The sequence below is a fragment of the Vanacampus margaritifer genome, chromosome 7 (genome assembly GCF_051991255.1).
Source record: "Vanacampus margaritifer isolate UIUO_Vmar chromosome 7, RoL_Vmar_1.0, whole genome shotgun sequence".
Classification (NCBI taxonomy): Eukaryota; Metazoa; Chordata; class Actinopteri; order Syngnathiformes; family Syngnathidae; genus Vanacampus; species Vanacampus margaritifer.
The window spans coordinates 9,601,173-9,617,964 of NC_135438.1; the positions used below are offsets into that span (position 1 = coordinate 9,601,173).

At 39.2% G+C, this 16,792-nt stretch overlaps 1 protein-coding gene across 2 annotated transcripts; it reads right to left on the minus strand.

The window, feature by feature from the left end:
• Positions 1 to 12,704: 12,704 nt before the first annotated feature.
• Positions 12,705 to 16,572, minus strand: LOC144055340 (uncharacterized). Of its 2 annotated transcripts, none has more exons than XM_077571243.1 (5): positions 16,442 to 16,534; positions 15,173 to 15,548; positions 14,431 to 14,490; positions 13,670 to 13,746; positions 12,705 to 13,276 (listed from the first exon to the last, which is right to left on the minus strand). In XM_077571243.1, the coding sequence occupies exons 2-5, from the start codon at positions 15,190 to 15,192 to the stop codon at positions 13,107 to 13,109; spliced, it is 327 nt and encodes a 108-aa protein (XP_077427369.1). In that variant the 5' UTR covers positions 15,193 to 15,548; positions 16,442 to 16,534; the 3' UTR covers positions 12,705 to 13,106. The 2 variants fall into 2 exon arrangements, with proteins under 2 accessions (XP_077427369.1, XP_077427368.1); XM_077571242.1 differs by having other exon boundaries at positions 12,708 to 13,276; positions 15,173 to 15,575; positions 16,442 to 16,572.
• Between the last annotated feature and the right edge of the window lie 220 nt (positions 16,573 to 16,792).

Here is a 16,792-nt window from a genome sequence, read left to right on the forward strand (position 1 = left end):
TTGAAGAGTTCAAATTTCATGAACAAATAATTGTATCATGACCAAATGAAAAGTAACTCATATTAGAGCATACCACAAATGTCTTTGTTATAGCAGAAGATGTTATCTGTCGGAGTCATGTGCATACACAATGAACTACTAAAAAAAAAAATAAATAAATAAATAAAAAAATTATATATTTTTTTGGGGGGAGATAAAAAAAGCGGAATTCCGCGAATTAGCGGAAAAATCACATCCCTGCAATGTGGGATGTGTTAATTTTTCCTCCCCGATCAGCTTGGAAAACGGTCGTGTTCAATATTGTAAATGTTAATGCGTTCACTGTTTCCAATGGCAAATCCTTTTGTGTGTGGTCAAAACTAAGATGGTCTGAGCCCCGGTCTCCATGACTGTGATGTGAAATGAAAACTCGCCAATTAGGAAGCAACCTGAAGCCAGACACCAATAGAGCACGACTGGGTATTTATAGGGAAAAATAATACGGTAACCATGATTATTTTGAAATCTTGATTGATAGATGATTATTCAGTGATTTCAAAACCTAATATTTATTCAACTATCAAAACTCTAACTATAAATTTAACTTCAAAGAGCAAAGAGAAAATAAATGAAACAAAAATAAAATATAAGTAGTTAAGTATACAAGTAAATAAAACTAGACCTTTCTAGGGAGAATGGTTCATATATCAAAAGTGTCATTGATGCACCAGAATTCAAGTAGAAAATATAGTGTTTTAACTTTGCAGATGTTGCAAGTGTTCGGAACGTAAACTGCTGCTTAACTTTTGGTGTGATTCTTCTTATTAGAAATCATTACATTTAAACAACACGAAAACATTATGTGTTGTTTGGGGCCAACACACCATCCATCAGCGAAAACCTTCGGGAGCTAAGCGACTCTTAGTTTTGGCCTTTGATTTACATTACAAAATATAACTGCTTGGGATAAAACGCAGGAGGACTAGCAATTGCTTCACATGAATTTAGTTATTCTTAACCATGTGGCATTGCCAGTCACTGGCCTGGCATGCTTGTTGCAACATTTTTAGTCTTTCCAAAGTAGGGATCATTTTGACAATTCATTTTTTGATGTGAAAAATCAGCAGTTTAAACGCATAAGTGGTGCCATACATAATATACGTGTCACAGCGTAAATGTGCTATAAGTAGCCCTTGAAGTTTTCCGCATTCACACTTCATCTTTGCCCTCTAGATTAGCGCTGCTGTGATTTTCACATTTGCACGCCGTCGTGAGGTTTGGAGCCTGTCTGTTACATTTCGCTCGGAGGAGCCCCTTTGACTCACATGGACGTGCACGCCAGCTGACTCACCAACCTTGTCTGTCACAGTGATTAATGCTGTGTGGAAACCATGGCTGTGCTAATGTACAATAATAGGAGCAGCGAGAAAAAAAAGAAAAAAGGGGGGGAGCTGGTCCAGATTTACAAGTAGCTGAGACAAAACAAAGTCACAGATTAACTCAACATTGCTCTTAAACTCACTAGCTGTCATGTTGGTGTTGTATTGTGTGTTGAGGTCCAAGTTGGTAAGTATAGGCATACCAAAGAACATTCAACAAGTCCACCCAATGTTAACGTGTTGACTCAGAGGGATTTGATATTATTATTTTGACTATGAAGTCATACACCTGTATAAATATAAGCGTGCATGCATAAAAGATACAAGCCGAAAGTGGGACAGAATCCCGCCTCTCATCTTCCTTCCTCTCTTTCTGCGAAGGAGGTCACCGGCACCTACGAGCACTCAATCAACCTGCAGACGACCTTGCTCGTCCTGGATACTGTGTCCCCACCGTTTGTCTGTCTGCGCCGCAGTCATCACTGAGCTACCGGTGCCAGGTTACAGAGCCATGAGCGTAGCGGTTCCGTTCCACTCGACGCCCACTGTTCGAGTGAAAGCACGCCAGTATTTAGCCTGTTTTATGTCGGTGTCTCATGTTTAGAGACATCTAATGACGGGGATTATGACCTAATCTACAAAAACATACAGAAACATGTTTTCCCTTTTTACTCATAATTAGCTGTGAGGGTTCCCAACGTGTTTGAGTGAATGAAACTAAAGCTTGTATACTACATACATTTCATTTAAGATTAGTTCATGGCTTTTAATGGTTAAAACCACTTTAATGATATAAACACTTTTTGCAGTACAAAAAAGTACAAGAATAGCTGAAAATGTATGGCTGAATTTCTCTAGCAGGAAATGAGCTGAATATACAACAAATCCCGCACAATTGACTAAATTCTTAGCAAACAATTAGTTGACTACTATGTCGAAGTAACTATAGAATTTGTTAAAAGAAAATATCAGGTTGCAATAATGTCAGTTTTTTATTAAGTTTATAACAATATTTTAGGGCGTACTCACACTAGGGCCATTTCTTCCGTACCGTACTGAAGCCTGATCGCCTCCCTCTCCGGCCCGCACTCAGATTACTCTAAGCAAAGCGTGCCCGGGCCCAGTTGCCTCCGAAATATATGTCATCACGTTGATTCACGCAAGAAGAAGACATCATCATAAGGGGACTGTTGTTTAGACAACTTAGCAGCGCCATGGAGAGCGACCTCGACAACATAGTTGCACTAACTCCAATGTGTTGTTTTTTTTTTCAGTTCTGTGCTAAATAGTCAACCCTCCCAGATTTCTGCATTATAGACTGTGTGAGATGCCGTTTCAGTCAGTCGTGCTGCCCCAATGGTCGCTCGCTATATACGTCACACGTACAGTATGTATGTGACTTCATTGTTATGTTTTGCACGGCCACTAATCGCCGCGGCTGTGCGCATTTTCGGCCAACCGTACCGGGGTCTCTGGGCTACCTCTCCCAATCGTGCCAAACTAGGGATCCGAACCGATAGTGCGCGGATCGATTGCGCTCACAGTACCTATAGAATCCAGACTTCAGCAGCAAGCGTGCTTAGGCACGTTACATAGTGCGAGTGCGCCCTTAGTTTGGGTTTGAAATATAGATGTTTTTTCTTTTTTGTTACTGTGTAGCATGTATGCGTCCTTTTAAAAAAATGGTCATGTACTTTGTCTTGTTTTTTTGTTGCTGAAAAAGCTTTATTTTAAAGTAAGTATTTTGTACGTTTAAAACACAGCATTGAGGCATCATTTCCTAACTGGGGGAAAAGATGAGGTGAGATTGCATTTTTCATTCATCTTTATATGAGATATTTCTTTTGGAGGCATTGTAATACCATTAAAACTTTTATTGCGTACGGTACGGGCCATTGAAAAGGCTGGGAACTGTTGCACTGAATTTAGACGTGCACAAGAATAGCTTTATAGACGTAGTTAATGGCAAGTCTTTTTAATCATTTCGATTTTAAAAAATGGGAATAATCTGGTCCTCTTGTACAATGGACCTCCCCCAATCTTGGCAGTGCAGCAATAGAGCAGATGGTAAATAATTGCTCGATAAATGAAAAGAAGCAACTTTGATTAACTACGGTTGTGAAACGGTTTCAAAAAGACCGAATCCTGTGATAGAAAACAGCTGATCTCACACAGCATCTACTGCAAAGGTGCAAATTAACACACAAGGGTGCGGACATCAGCTGCGACAGTCAGGTCAAATTCCTTATGTGTGGCCTGATGAGCCTCCCACCCTCTGGCACGCTACTTAAGAATGTGGATGTAGCTCCGACCACGCTGCTACAAAAGGCATGGAAAGATAACACATGGGGGCTGGGACGTGAAGGGGGGTGGGGGTGCTGGGGGGGGGTATGGTAACGTTTGTATACCATCTTGAATCTTGTAGCATGAGTGGGTCTGTGTGTGTATGATGTAGTGAACGAGAAAGTGGGAGAGGCAGACAGACAGAAAAGTTAATGTAGTCGGTAAAAGGCCAGATTCCTGGGTGATGTATGGTGCGCAGAGTGTATGTGTGGATGGTAGAAATGGGCGTGGGAGGCGTAAAAGCATGCTAGCTACAAGTCCTTATCGCTGCACAGGGTAATGTGGGGAATGAGGATTCTGGGTTCTACACTGCTGATCAAGGAAAAAAAGAATGGCTGGTACTATTTCCTCACTTTTCATTGTGCTCTCTCAAGCAAAAATTCTCTCACACACACACACACAAACGCAAACAAATGGAACAATCAAAGGATGACAATCTAAACAAACATTTTGCAAGCTAATGCTACGAGCAACAGTTCTGTGCTGAATCGTCAGTGAGAGTGTAGCTTAACGCGGGTTTGGCCAAGAGCTCCTTTTGTTTTTCTACATCCTTTTTGGTCTTTCGTGTTGCATTCCACTCCGACAAGGCCGCTTGAAGTCGGTATTCATACTTGGCATGACGTCATATTTTTTAGGCTCCCTCGGAATTTAATTATATTGTCGCTGTCAAATGAAAACTGTGCATGTCACTTTATTTTCCTCCAAGAGCAATAAAACCTCATTTACAGGGGTGTCATCCTTAAAAAGACCACAAATGACAGTTATCAGATTTTGCGCCAGAACCCAAACTATTTTCACAGCTATATCTGTGCCAAGTTTTGAACTTTTGAAGTATAAATACTATATTTTCATTTACTAATGTCTCTCTATTCTGAAGATTTACCACTACAGCGCATAAAAAAAGGTTGCCTAAAAAGGTTAGGTTTGCTCAAGTCGTTTCACAAACAAAACAAATATGTTATGAAGGTCGTCACTTTTACTACTTAACCACTACGACACCATGCTGCCCTAAAAGTACCCAATCAAGCTTAAATATTTATATTTACTCATGCCCGTGAATGACAAACTATTGATTAGAGACAGGGTTCAGAAGGGCATTGTGTTTTTCTTATCAGTATTCAGTAAGTCATCAGAATGTGTGTGTGTGTGTGTACAGAAGACAGTGAGAGAGAAACTGTCACGGTCTGTTTGTTTCTGTGCATGTTAAGTCCCAGTAGAGTCATCAGTACGTGTGTTAATTTAATAAGTGGAACAGCATAAGAGTGGAAGACTCAAAATAAGCATAATAAGCAACCTGTACATCTCATCCCATACGTCTCTCTCCTTGCCAATGATTCTGTCTTCTTTATCAACACGTTGTTGTCCCTAATTCCCTTCTCCCCCATTTTGTATCGGTTTATGTATTCTTTCATCTGTCACCGGCTCCTCCAGCCATTCATGTTTCTTTCTCACATACTGGATGTGAGTGGTCTGCAGGGCGCCTGTTATCCGGCACTTTTCATGACATCCCTTGGCAGGGGAGCTAGACGGCACCAAACTGGCAGGCGTACACCGACAAAAGACACGCGGCGAGAATGAACCGCTGCAGTAAAACTAATGGGGAGGAAAGTGGGTAAGGGTGTGTGTTGAAGCTGTCGGGGTAGGAGTGGCGATAAAGGCCATCTTGTCAGAGGCAGACAGGTGGGCAAAGCAGCCAGACAAGCGGGTCGTTACAAGCTGGCGTGGAGCTGGAGGCTGAGCTACGAGCTCAGCATCTCAACAGGCCAGAGTGAATGGAGGCTGGGCTGATAAATACTGCCCCTATCTGGGCCTGGGCAGGTACTGCAGGGTTTAATAAAACTTGTAGACAACGCAGACACGTTATATACTGGAGGGGAGTCCCAAAAATTTTTGACAGAATATATTTTCCCAAGGGCCCTCTTAAAATGCCAACTAAACATAACCACAATGTTCTAAATGCCATGGGAATTATTTGCTTACTTGAACTGAAATATTCCAACCTGTTGAATTAAATTTCATTGAATTATAATCAATGTTTATCACTCATCACTAGTATCATATCTGGGCTTTTAATTGGCTCAAAGCTAAGGTTGGGAGGAGTAATTGTTTTAGTATGTACATTGTCTAATTCATTTTGTGGAATCCCAAGTTAGGGCTCTTGGACCCCAGGAGGCCCTGGAACACAGTTTAATAAGAACGCATCATCAATAAAATAAATCAATAAAAAAAAAATATATATATATATATATATATATATATATATATATATATATATATATATATATATATATATATGTGTGTGTATATATATATATGTATATGTATTAAAAAAAAAAAAAACATTTATTAAATTTTTTTTAATTGATTTGTTGGATTTAAAAAAAAAAGGAGAGCAATGATGATGTCAAATCGAATAAACAATACTGAGCTCTCCCGGAAAAAAAAGAGAAAGAAAAAAAAAAAAAAAAAAAAAAAAGAACGCATCATCAAAATTACATCTGAATAGAATCTGTGTTTATATTAGCACTTCACTATTCAAATTTAAGTATGATTGCACATTTTTTCTTCATTTCAAGAAGTACGGGTATTATTTATATACTTTGTTTGTGTAGGGGGGAGCCTGGGAGCTAAAACAAATAAAAAAGCATTGTCAATTCCTGACTGTATTAAAATTGTTCCAGAATACTTGAGGAAGCTCACACCTCTGCCAACGTCAAATTAAAATCATCATTCACAAATCTGGAAGGTTGGCGTAAGATTTGTAGCAAAGCCAGACTCAAAATATGGTAGTAATAGACTTGTTTTTCCAAGTTGGAACTGATTTTGATATAAACTGTGCAAACATCCTTGGATAAATAGCTATGTTGTAATGGTGTCAGCTGACTGAACTTGGGAAGGAGTATATGGAAGTCACGCTGGCTGGCTTTACATCTATGTGGTGTACTCAGATGTCACTATAAGGCATTCTTTGATGGTGCATGTCATGCTGCTTTCTGCTGTGCCTCAATGAACTCGGGCACAAAAATAAGTGACAAATGCAGGCACATGACATGATCAGGGTCTTAATTGTTAAGATGGGCTTATTTCTTGAAAACAGGTCGTATTCTGCTGCTTTCCACTTTGTAGTTGCATGAATGCTCGCAAATTAAGAACATAAGAAATTAACATGGATTTTGCACCTCTCATAACGGCATATTCGAAGCACTGCGCATTCTATTACAAACAAGTATCTTAACCAAGGTGAACAGAAACACTGATTCAATTCACTCCTGTGCAATGCACACAATAAGGTTGATACTAACTGCCAAACAAATCAAAGAAGAAAACATGACCAGGACTTGCAGTTTTTGTTAAAAGGTACCAAACGCAAGTTACCAAGTTTTTGCAGATTTGCGACCCCTCTGGCGAAAAGCGGAATGGAAGCCGAGACGTTATAGTGGTAGTTTTATGGGCTCGACACACGGGAGGCGACAAGCGACAGCGAATTATGTACCTCGTTGCATCCCATGTCCTCAAACACAGCTGACTCAACTGATCAGCAAGCTCTGTAGAAGCCTGATAACGATCTTGTTCATCAATCAGGTGTGTTGATGGAGGGAGACATGGAAAACAGGCAGGACAGCAGCTCTCGAGGACCATGGTTCCCTACCACTGGTCTAGACAGTGTTATCCTTTTCTGCTGTGCTCGGTATTCTGATTTTTCCCCTCGGTCACAGTCACCTCCGTGGACAACTCCCGTTGCATGTCGCCAAACATTCGGCCCGATTGGTCAAACAAAAGGAGCCACTGGGTCGCACTGCAGTAATGGTTTATTATTATTATTATGACTCACTGTGGCATATGCTTGTCTTTTGCCACGGACTCGTCCACACACACCCAAACCCTTCCCAGCGCTTCCACGAAGTGAGAGTGAGAGCGACACGCGCCCGACAGAGAGAAACCTTAAAGTTCCAGTCCCGAAACCCCCGATCATTATTTCACTGTACAGAAAAACAGCCATTGTGCCACAGTAGTGCCTCCTGTACATTATACGATTCTTAAAACTTAATGTGTGGGTGAAAAATATGGTTATTTTAACACTCCAAATTGTGTCAATATTGTGACATGCATCTAAAAAAAACAAAAAAACTGAATCACATAAAAGGAGCTTTATCCATGGCTAAACCACATTCCACCACAACAACTGGTGGGAATCTATTATTGTGGCATAATTCATGCATAATGCACAAAGTTGGCTTTCATGAAGGTGGTAGGTACTCAATTCCTAGCCTATGCACCATTTAAAATAGCCAGGTGATGAATCTGGTGTGTCGTTCCAAGTCAGCTGGGTTCAGCTTCTGCCCCCTTCTGCCTGGGATAAGCATGATGTACCCAACAGTCAGGTCAAAGTAACCTAACAACAGAACCCTCTATAAACCCAGTTGACCAACCCGCCATGAACCCAACAGTCTTTTTCACAGGGCCACATGTTAACAATTTGAACAGCAATCACATTACAGTAAAAGTGTTCTGCATTGACACCGCACACAGTGAGACACACGCACACGGTTTCATTACCAGCAGCAGCAACACTGTGCTCCACTTTCACAATATGGTGAAGATTTTACCCCAGAAAAAGAGTCCTGACTCACCGACTTGGCTAAATGCGCTGCCTTTCTTGTGTTCACCACATGTGGCAAGACTTTATTTCAGAACAATTCACCCAAGGACTAAAATGATTACACCCGCCCGTGTGTGCGATACAAGCAACAACGACAACAAAAAGAAAAAGAAAATCAGGCTAGGGGTTTGCGGCCAAGAGGGAATGTCAAGAGCATGCAAGTTTGATTTATCAGAGTGAGGAAACATTGTGTATTGTCAAGAGGGCTTGCACCATTCCTGGGTCCAGACTGCAACCCTTCAATGATCCGTCACCCAGATCATGACAAACTGGCTACCTTCCATCTGGGTCAAGTAACAATGAAAGGTTCCTTCACAAGAATTAAAGACGCATCTTCACAGAACCGAACAATGCATCAAATCCCAAACACTGATTATATGAAGTCAAAGCCATTAGATTTAACAGCCAAGTATCTGTGACACTAAATCCAAAATTGGCTAAAGCTAGCATGCAACTAACCAGACTGAAGCATATTTTAAGCTTTCCATCTTTTACCAATTTACACAGGATGACTGCAGACACTGGATTCTCCCGTAAATGGCAAAATAATTTTCTACTGTTTGGGCCTGGTTGTGGTTAGCTAACCGCGGCCATCTTTGTTTACGTGCCAACATACTGTACAGGATCAGTCAGGAGGAGGGCTCAGATGATGAGCAGACATACCAAGGGCAAGATGAGAAAGACTCGACTGGTTGTGAGTCACAGTGGAGGAAGAGAGAATAAGCCGCCTGTTTATGCGAGTGTTTTATGTCCAATGCAGAACACACACACAGCATTGATGCATACTGTTTGCATGAGCTAAGAGGAATTCATCTGCTCGTGCTGCCAACTGATGGTGGCCAAATGTGATCTTGCCGCTAGTGGGTTAGTGGGACTGATAGATGATAGGACTTACTCTCAAGAGAAGCTCGTGTAAAAAGGAGACACCAAGACTTGTTGATTACACTTGTCCAAGAACAAAAGCATGATAAACACTTGCAACATTGATAATGCAATATTTCGACCTTCTTCCAGAAACATGAAAATTATTTTCGTATAATTCATGAACAAATTGGTTTCTTATGGTACATTAACACATCATCGAGTAGTTGGTGATTACTTTGTAATCGCTTTACAATGCCTTACATTCACCCATTCACACACCAATGGTGGACTGCTTCTACGCAGAGCACTGCTAGGTCCACTGGGAGCAAATCGGGGTTCAGTGTCTTGCTTAAGGACACTTTGACATGGTCACCAGGGGTGTAGAATCGAACTCACAACCTCATAAATGTGAGACGACCACTACCAGCCATGAGCCATGCTGCCCCATATTACACCTCACAATGTTTCATTTCAAGTCCAGAGTCTTTAGTTCCAACCCCAAGTTGAGTCTTTTACTTTAGCCATCTGTGCGGATTTAAAGGCATCTGTGGGTTTAGTGACACCGTGTATGTCAAATTGAGAGCCATCTTATGTTTATCACATTGTATTGGAAGTTTGGACCAAATGTAATCTTCCTAAAGCCGTCTGGTTGGACCTTGGAGGCATTTTACAAAGGTAAGTTGTACGAAGCGCATTGACCCACTGGTTCGGAAAAATTATAACTGTAGCTTGTTAAAAATGATTTAACAGTCCTTCTAACAATGGGTATCTTGTCGAAAGTTTGTTAAGCGGACCGAGGGAAAGAGTCAGTGCCACCACCGACGTAGGTGTAACTCGTAAAAATGTTTTATCCACAAAATTTACGATCGGGCATCTGCACGTGAGCTGGCTAGCTCTGTCGGTTCATGGCCGGGACAATCTCAGTTGAGCTTACAGCTCGAATCCCGGCCAAGTGTAGAAGTTTTCTTCTAGATTCTGAGTTGTTAAACTCAGTCATTTTTTAAACCTGACTCAAGTGGAGCCTCCCCTAGACCTGGGACACCTGATTTACGATTACGGCTGAAGAGGACAATGGATCAAGTCAAATCACACGATATGAAAAAAGTAACTACAGGCGACGAGTCCAAGTTCTGATGACTCAAGTCCTCATTGTTGCATATTATGCAAATCTACATGTACTATATTGTGTATTTTCAACCACACGGGTCTGGAAACCTCAAATACATTTTGATCATTTAGCTTGTAATTAGATTCAATATTGATTTAAATCAGAGCATGCAGGAGCGCTGCTGGGATATTTTGGATTTATCCCAAAAATGTCTCTTTGGTGCTCTCCAAAAAAAGAGAAAACTGAGGCACTCAAAGGCAAGCCCCGACAAAGGCCTGCCAAGGCCGAAACGTGTTGGCAATTTTTAATCAACTGGTCATGTGGCAATAAAGACCTTTTACTTGGAACACCTTTTAGTGCCTCAGTTTTCTCTCTTTTGAAATGTATTTAAATTATTTTAAATCCTTTTAATATGCCACTGGATAGTCTATTACCTAATTGGCAGTAGGCGGAGTATAACCTGAACAGGTTGCCAGACAATCGCAGGGCACACAGGGACGAACAACCATCACACTCACAATCACACCTAAGGACAATTTATAGTGTTCAATTAACCTGCCATGCATGTCTTTGGAATGTGGGAGGAAACCAGAGTACCCGGAGAAAACCCACGTAGGCACGGGGTAAACATGCAAACTCCACCCAGGAAGGCCGAAGCCCTGGACTCGATCTCACGTCCTTTGCACTGGGAGGCGGACGTGCTAACCAGTCAGCCACCGTGCCGCCAACAAAATGTATTCTTGAATTATCATTCACTCCCCAAAACAAATGTAACTCACAGAATTTAAATGATGAATTCAAGAATGCTGATGCAATTAAAGATGACTCATTTACATGCTCAACATCACCATCTGGATGGCACATCTGACTACACATCAAAACTGACTTAGGAGAAATCGGGGCGATAGTTACAGCCACGTGTTCGCCAAATCTGACTTTCAGGAAGTTGTAACGACCACAAGCCTCCATCCTGCGCCATGGCTGACAAGCCAGTCTCCTGCCGCCCGATCAATATGATGCTATTTGACAGTTCATACAGGAACCAGATGAATGACAGAACTATTGGGTGAATCACATCTGAGGGAAGTGGCGCTGAAGCCCTGCAGCTCTGCCTCTCCAGAAGTCATGATCAAAAACTGCGATTGGTAGTGCAACGCACGCAGACAAGCTTTATTAAAAACTGAAGTAAGCTATTTTTGACAGCTGGAAATAGCCTACTCACTGGGATTTCACAACATGAACAAGGTTGCGACCTTATCATACAGACAAGTCAACCTTAAAAAAAAAAAAAAAAAAGAAATTTTATACTAATATTACTTTAATAGCACCTCAATCAAAATGGCTCTTTGGAGACTCAAACTAATCAAGGCACACTTCACAAAGTTAATACTACATGTACAGTTGTGCTTGAAATTTTACATACCCTTTGGGGTATGCAAACTTATGAGCACAACTGTAAATGTACAAAAGCCAAACGTCATTTAATGGCACGAAAATGCAACGAATCGTCCCCAAAATTGACATGCACATCTCTACGCATGTCAACATTAACTTCTGAAAATATCAAAACAATTGCCACCATATTTTAGATTTTATAGTCATTAAACCTTCTTATCATACAGTGCGCTCATAAGTTAAAGCACAACTGTACATACTTTTAAAAATATCATAATGACTCAAATTTATTTAATTAATTACCATAAGTACTTGGGAACTATGTAGAGTTCTTTATTTCTACAGACATTTACCCCCAAATAAATAAAATAATATAAATGAATAACAAAAATTTAACATTACAAATACATCTGTCTTTCATCATTTTTGATTGGGCATTTTTTATGGCATCCTTGAGTACCAACATGAATAATTTCTGTCTTTTTATAAATAGACAGGGGGGTGAGAGAAAAAAAATCACCCAATTGTTGTTGTATATTATATACCATTATTTCCTGGACAGCATGGTGTTTATCCCACTTCATAACGTGGTCATACAAATTCTGTTGAATTTGATGAAAATGTGAGCTCAATGTGAGCTACACTTACTGCATCTAATACAGAATGAGTTGAATAACAACACAAGGTCGAGGATTTCACCATTAAATAACATGACAATTGTGGACTTAAAGGGTATTTATAATCATTAAAAACATCTTTAATTGGCACGATAACAGTTGCCTTGTCTGCATTAAGTGCTTCATGAATGAAACTCCAGGGAGAAATGCAGTCAGTAAGCGAGGGAGTCCTTGGAAATGAACTCATTCAACTCCCATTGCTGCCAGGAAATAACAAGAAGCTGCTACAACTGTACCATCAAGTGGCCAACCAATGTCATCGCTACAGCAAACACTCCAGTTTCAACAGGATCCCAAACAAACTGGTGAAGGAAGTTTTGTGCTCCAGAACATTTCGTTTATTGGGTTATGAAAATGAAACTGAAAAAGTGGGTCAGCACCACGAAAATCACAGTATACTGTTTTAGTTGTATCATACTGCATATGCAGCATTATGCATTGAATGTACACTGCACAGAAATCAAACGGCAACTAATGTTCGGATTAAAAACTCAACAGTCAATAAACTGCAAAAAAATAGTAATGAAAATTAAAAGCATTTACTAAAATGTTACAAAAACTGAATAAAACCAGAAACCTTCAGTTCACAAAAAAAAAAATGAACACACCAAAAACAAATATAAAACAGGAATGTAAAAACATGATAAAAAAAAAAAAAATAAAAAATCAAACTATTGTATTTTGTGTATGTATTTTTATATTTACTCATCAGCATCTGCAAACTGTTCAGGCTCGGTAGCAATGCTGGTGAAGTCCAACAGGAGTGGGCGTGGGTGGTGTTCGGCTGGATTGTAACTGGCTGTGTAAGGCATGTCAATCCCTTGTTCCAATGTTAAATCTTGAAAAGCCGACATAAACACATCTTCTGGACCTAAAAGGAGCACAAAATGTTTTCCAAACAGTCATTGGGGGGCTGGCTAGGTTTTACAGTGACCAAGTGGTTAGCATATCCAACTCGAAGTTCTAAGGTTGGTGGATAGAATCCATGCTTATTGTCTACTAGCCGTGCAGCAAATGCAAACCACTATCCTCCGTCTATCGAGTGACGACAAAACTTAAATGGGGAAACAATTAACGTCAAGAATAAAATTAAAAAAAAACTAAATGCAGAAACTGACATTGTTAGCGTGAGGCTATTTGAGGAACTACGATAGCACAGAAAACAAATAAATTGTACTTCTACTTTGTCCACATTAGTCGGCATTACAGTTAAAATTACAAATATGAGAGGCAGTTAATAATACAAAGGGGAAACAATACTTACCATAAGGTTGGACTGAAAATCTTTGTTCCAAGTTGGCTTCACATTCTTGTTCCCAGTCTTCCTCCTCACGTAAATCACTGTAAACCCCAACGTTCATAATAATTGAATAGCTTAAGTACACAATACTCAAAGTGTTGAAAAACTAGTCCCAACTTAACTTTTTTAAGTTGGTGTAACGTTGTATGCTTTTATAAGTAATTTGTACTAATAACTTTTGATTAAATTGAACTATACTTGTTTTTGGGTATGGATAACTTAAAAACATAAATTAGCTGTAACTTAATAAAACTTAAGTTATTTTGTGATTAAAATCTTGTTTCTAGGTAATATTTACAAATATAATTAATTTATATAGTACATACTAAAAACAAAACTTAATGTATGTAATGTAATGTTTTATGTATGTTTAAATGAATTAATAATAATCTATGTTAGATTATAAAAACATGCTCATGGTGGCAATTTTGTAACCGTGGAGGCTAAATAATCAAAATCGTATTTGATTAATTGCACAGCCCTACTTGATAAATTAAATACTTGACAAAAATAATAATAATAATTTGGGCGTTTTTCGGAAGGGCGAAAATGGATTAATTGCATTTCTACTGATTTCATTGATGAGGGATGAGTTGAGATTCTAATGTTTTGAGATACATACATTTGTTACAAAATGAATTTAACTCGTATCGCAAGGCACCACTGTATTTATTTATTCACCACTTATTTGCCCTACCATGTGAGGTCTCATAGGAATGACTTACCTTAAAACACATCGAGTGTCCTCAAAGTGGCTGTCACGAACCTGTCTCCTTTTTTTACGCCTTCATGCATGTAAGATTTCAGGAAAAGAACAAATTGTGACTTTTTTCCCCCCAGATTTTGCATTTTCAATTCAATTAATAATTTTCTTCGAATCATGCTTCAGTACAAACATGATAGAAAATTACAGCACTTAAAGCTATTACGCTAATAATGCAAGGATGAACACTTCCAAATACATTCATTAGTTTTTCTTATTATTTAACATTGTTTTAGAGATCGTTTTGCAATTTTGTTCAACTTAACCTTAGATAGTCACAGATGTCGCTTTTAAAATACAAAAAGAACTTTAAAATGGACTAAGAAACTATTTTAATTGAATGTATGATCACGTAAATTCCAGTACGATAATAACAATTACCCAATTTTATATCCTGATAACAGTATTTACCCCAATATAATGTTATTTTTTTGTTGTTGTTTTTTTTTTTACAATTACATTTTATCTTGGCAATTTTCTAAAAAATATAAAATATAATCTGTTTATTGTAACATTGTCCTTTTTAGCAAGTCGTTGCACATCACACTCTCCAAAAAGACTAATCGATTTGAACTCAATTTACCTGTTACGCTAATGCACTGCTTCTCAATTACCAGTAAAAAACACACACACACAAGAAAAAAACCCGTTGGCAATTACATGATCGCGTTTCCATCAGAAAATGATAAATTATTCAGCCCTACCTCACTTTCTTGTTTTTCATCCTGGGTGCCACAAGCAAGCTTGGTTCTGTTGCTGCTTGCAAAACGCGGGCATCGCTAGCAATCCCGTTTACCAAGATGCCACCTGCAGGGGAAAATGTTCTTCTTTGTTTTCTTTTAGACCTTGCAGGTGCTGCATTGTTAGCCTTGTCCTCAACATGGTTCACATATCCATTAAACACATGTTGTGGCTTGGTAACATTTGGCTTGACTGTTTTTGTGCTTCTCTTGGTTCTAGTGACGGCAGATGGGTAGTCAATGGACACAGCCGGTTCTTCAAACAAACACGGAACCGGAACATTTGGACCATTGGCGCTATAGATGTTCTCCCGAGCTTCTTTCGTTCCATCCACAAAATCTGTAGGATGTTGAGACATCTTGAAACCTACATAAAAGCAGCTTCATGTCAGTACATGACAAACTGACAAAAATATTTATCGATTATCTTGAAAATTAATTTGTTGTTGATTAATCATTGCACTTCGAGTTATGAGTAATGTTGTCCTATTGCTACAGTAGCCTACATACTGTAAATGACATGCGTCTTCTCAGTCCCGACTGAAACACATTTTGTTGGGTTGGATCCACTATTGATTGATGTTTTGAGTCATTCAGTATTTTTTAAGAAGAAGACTTATTCATGTGCACATTTTTATGACGGTTGATAGATTTATTTGAGACAATTTAATGCCTTGTAACTGTAAGACTTTTCAGAGTCAACAATTTAAAACAACAAAAATGTAAAAACTCGACCACACCTTCTCTAGTAGTCCCCTGACCGTCTGCCCCCCAATTCACTACATTAAAACTTAAGACTAGAAATTCATGCTTTATCTCCAGCTGTTGAAATACATTTCTTAATAATTTTGACAGATACTAACCACTGGAATTGAAAAGAGACCAATTTGATAACGACGGCCTCAAATAGATCAACTTATCTTAACCTTAGCGTAACTTGCTACTTAATTTCTGGCGCTTCACGAACCAGTACACACCTACCGTTAAACTTCACAAATTAACCAGATTATTAATAGCGTTGTATTTGATAAACTACGTGCTACTTTTCTTTCATTTACTAATGACCTGTCTAGATGCTAAGCTAATTGCCATAGCATACGTTTGCAATTAATTCAGAAAATGGATGGCTGGAAGAAGTAAAAACCACAACGTGACCCATTTGGAAGGACTACAGTTTGGGAGGGTGTTGTTTTAACGTTACATTCGTTTCATTCTAGCTATATCGTGCCTCACCCGTGCCGTAGGCTGAGATGTCCAACTCCTGCTCTGTGATCGATAGTTAATCCATTAGCCTCCACCTGGAAATTGGACACTAGCTGGCGCCTAAACACTGGAAACGAGGCGCCATATTTGTAGTTTCAGAGCGTCACACGGCACTTGTTCTTTTCATAGGACGATGGCCGGAATGTAATGATAACAATGCTGCTTTTGTATTTTTTGCTATTTGAATTCATCGTTTGATTATTGAAAATTAAAATACATTTTGCATACTTTTGCGTACACTTACACAATAAAATTAAAACCAATAGGTACAAAATACCTAACAAACCTAAATATAATAGTCATTGGCCAGTGAAAGTGCAC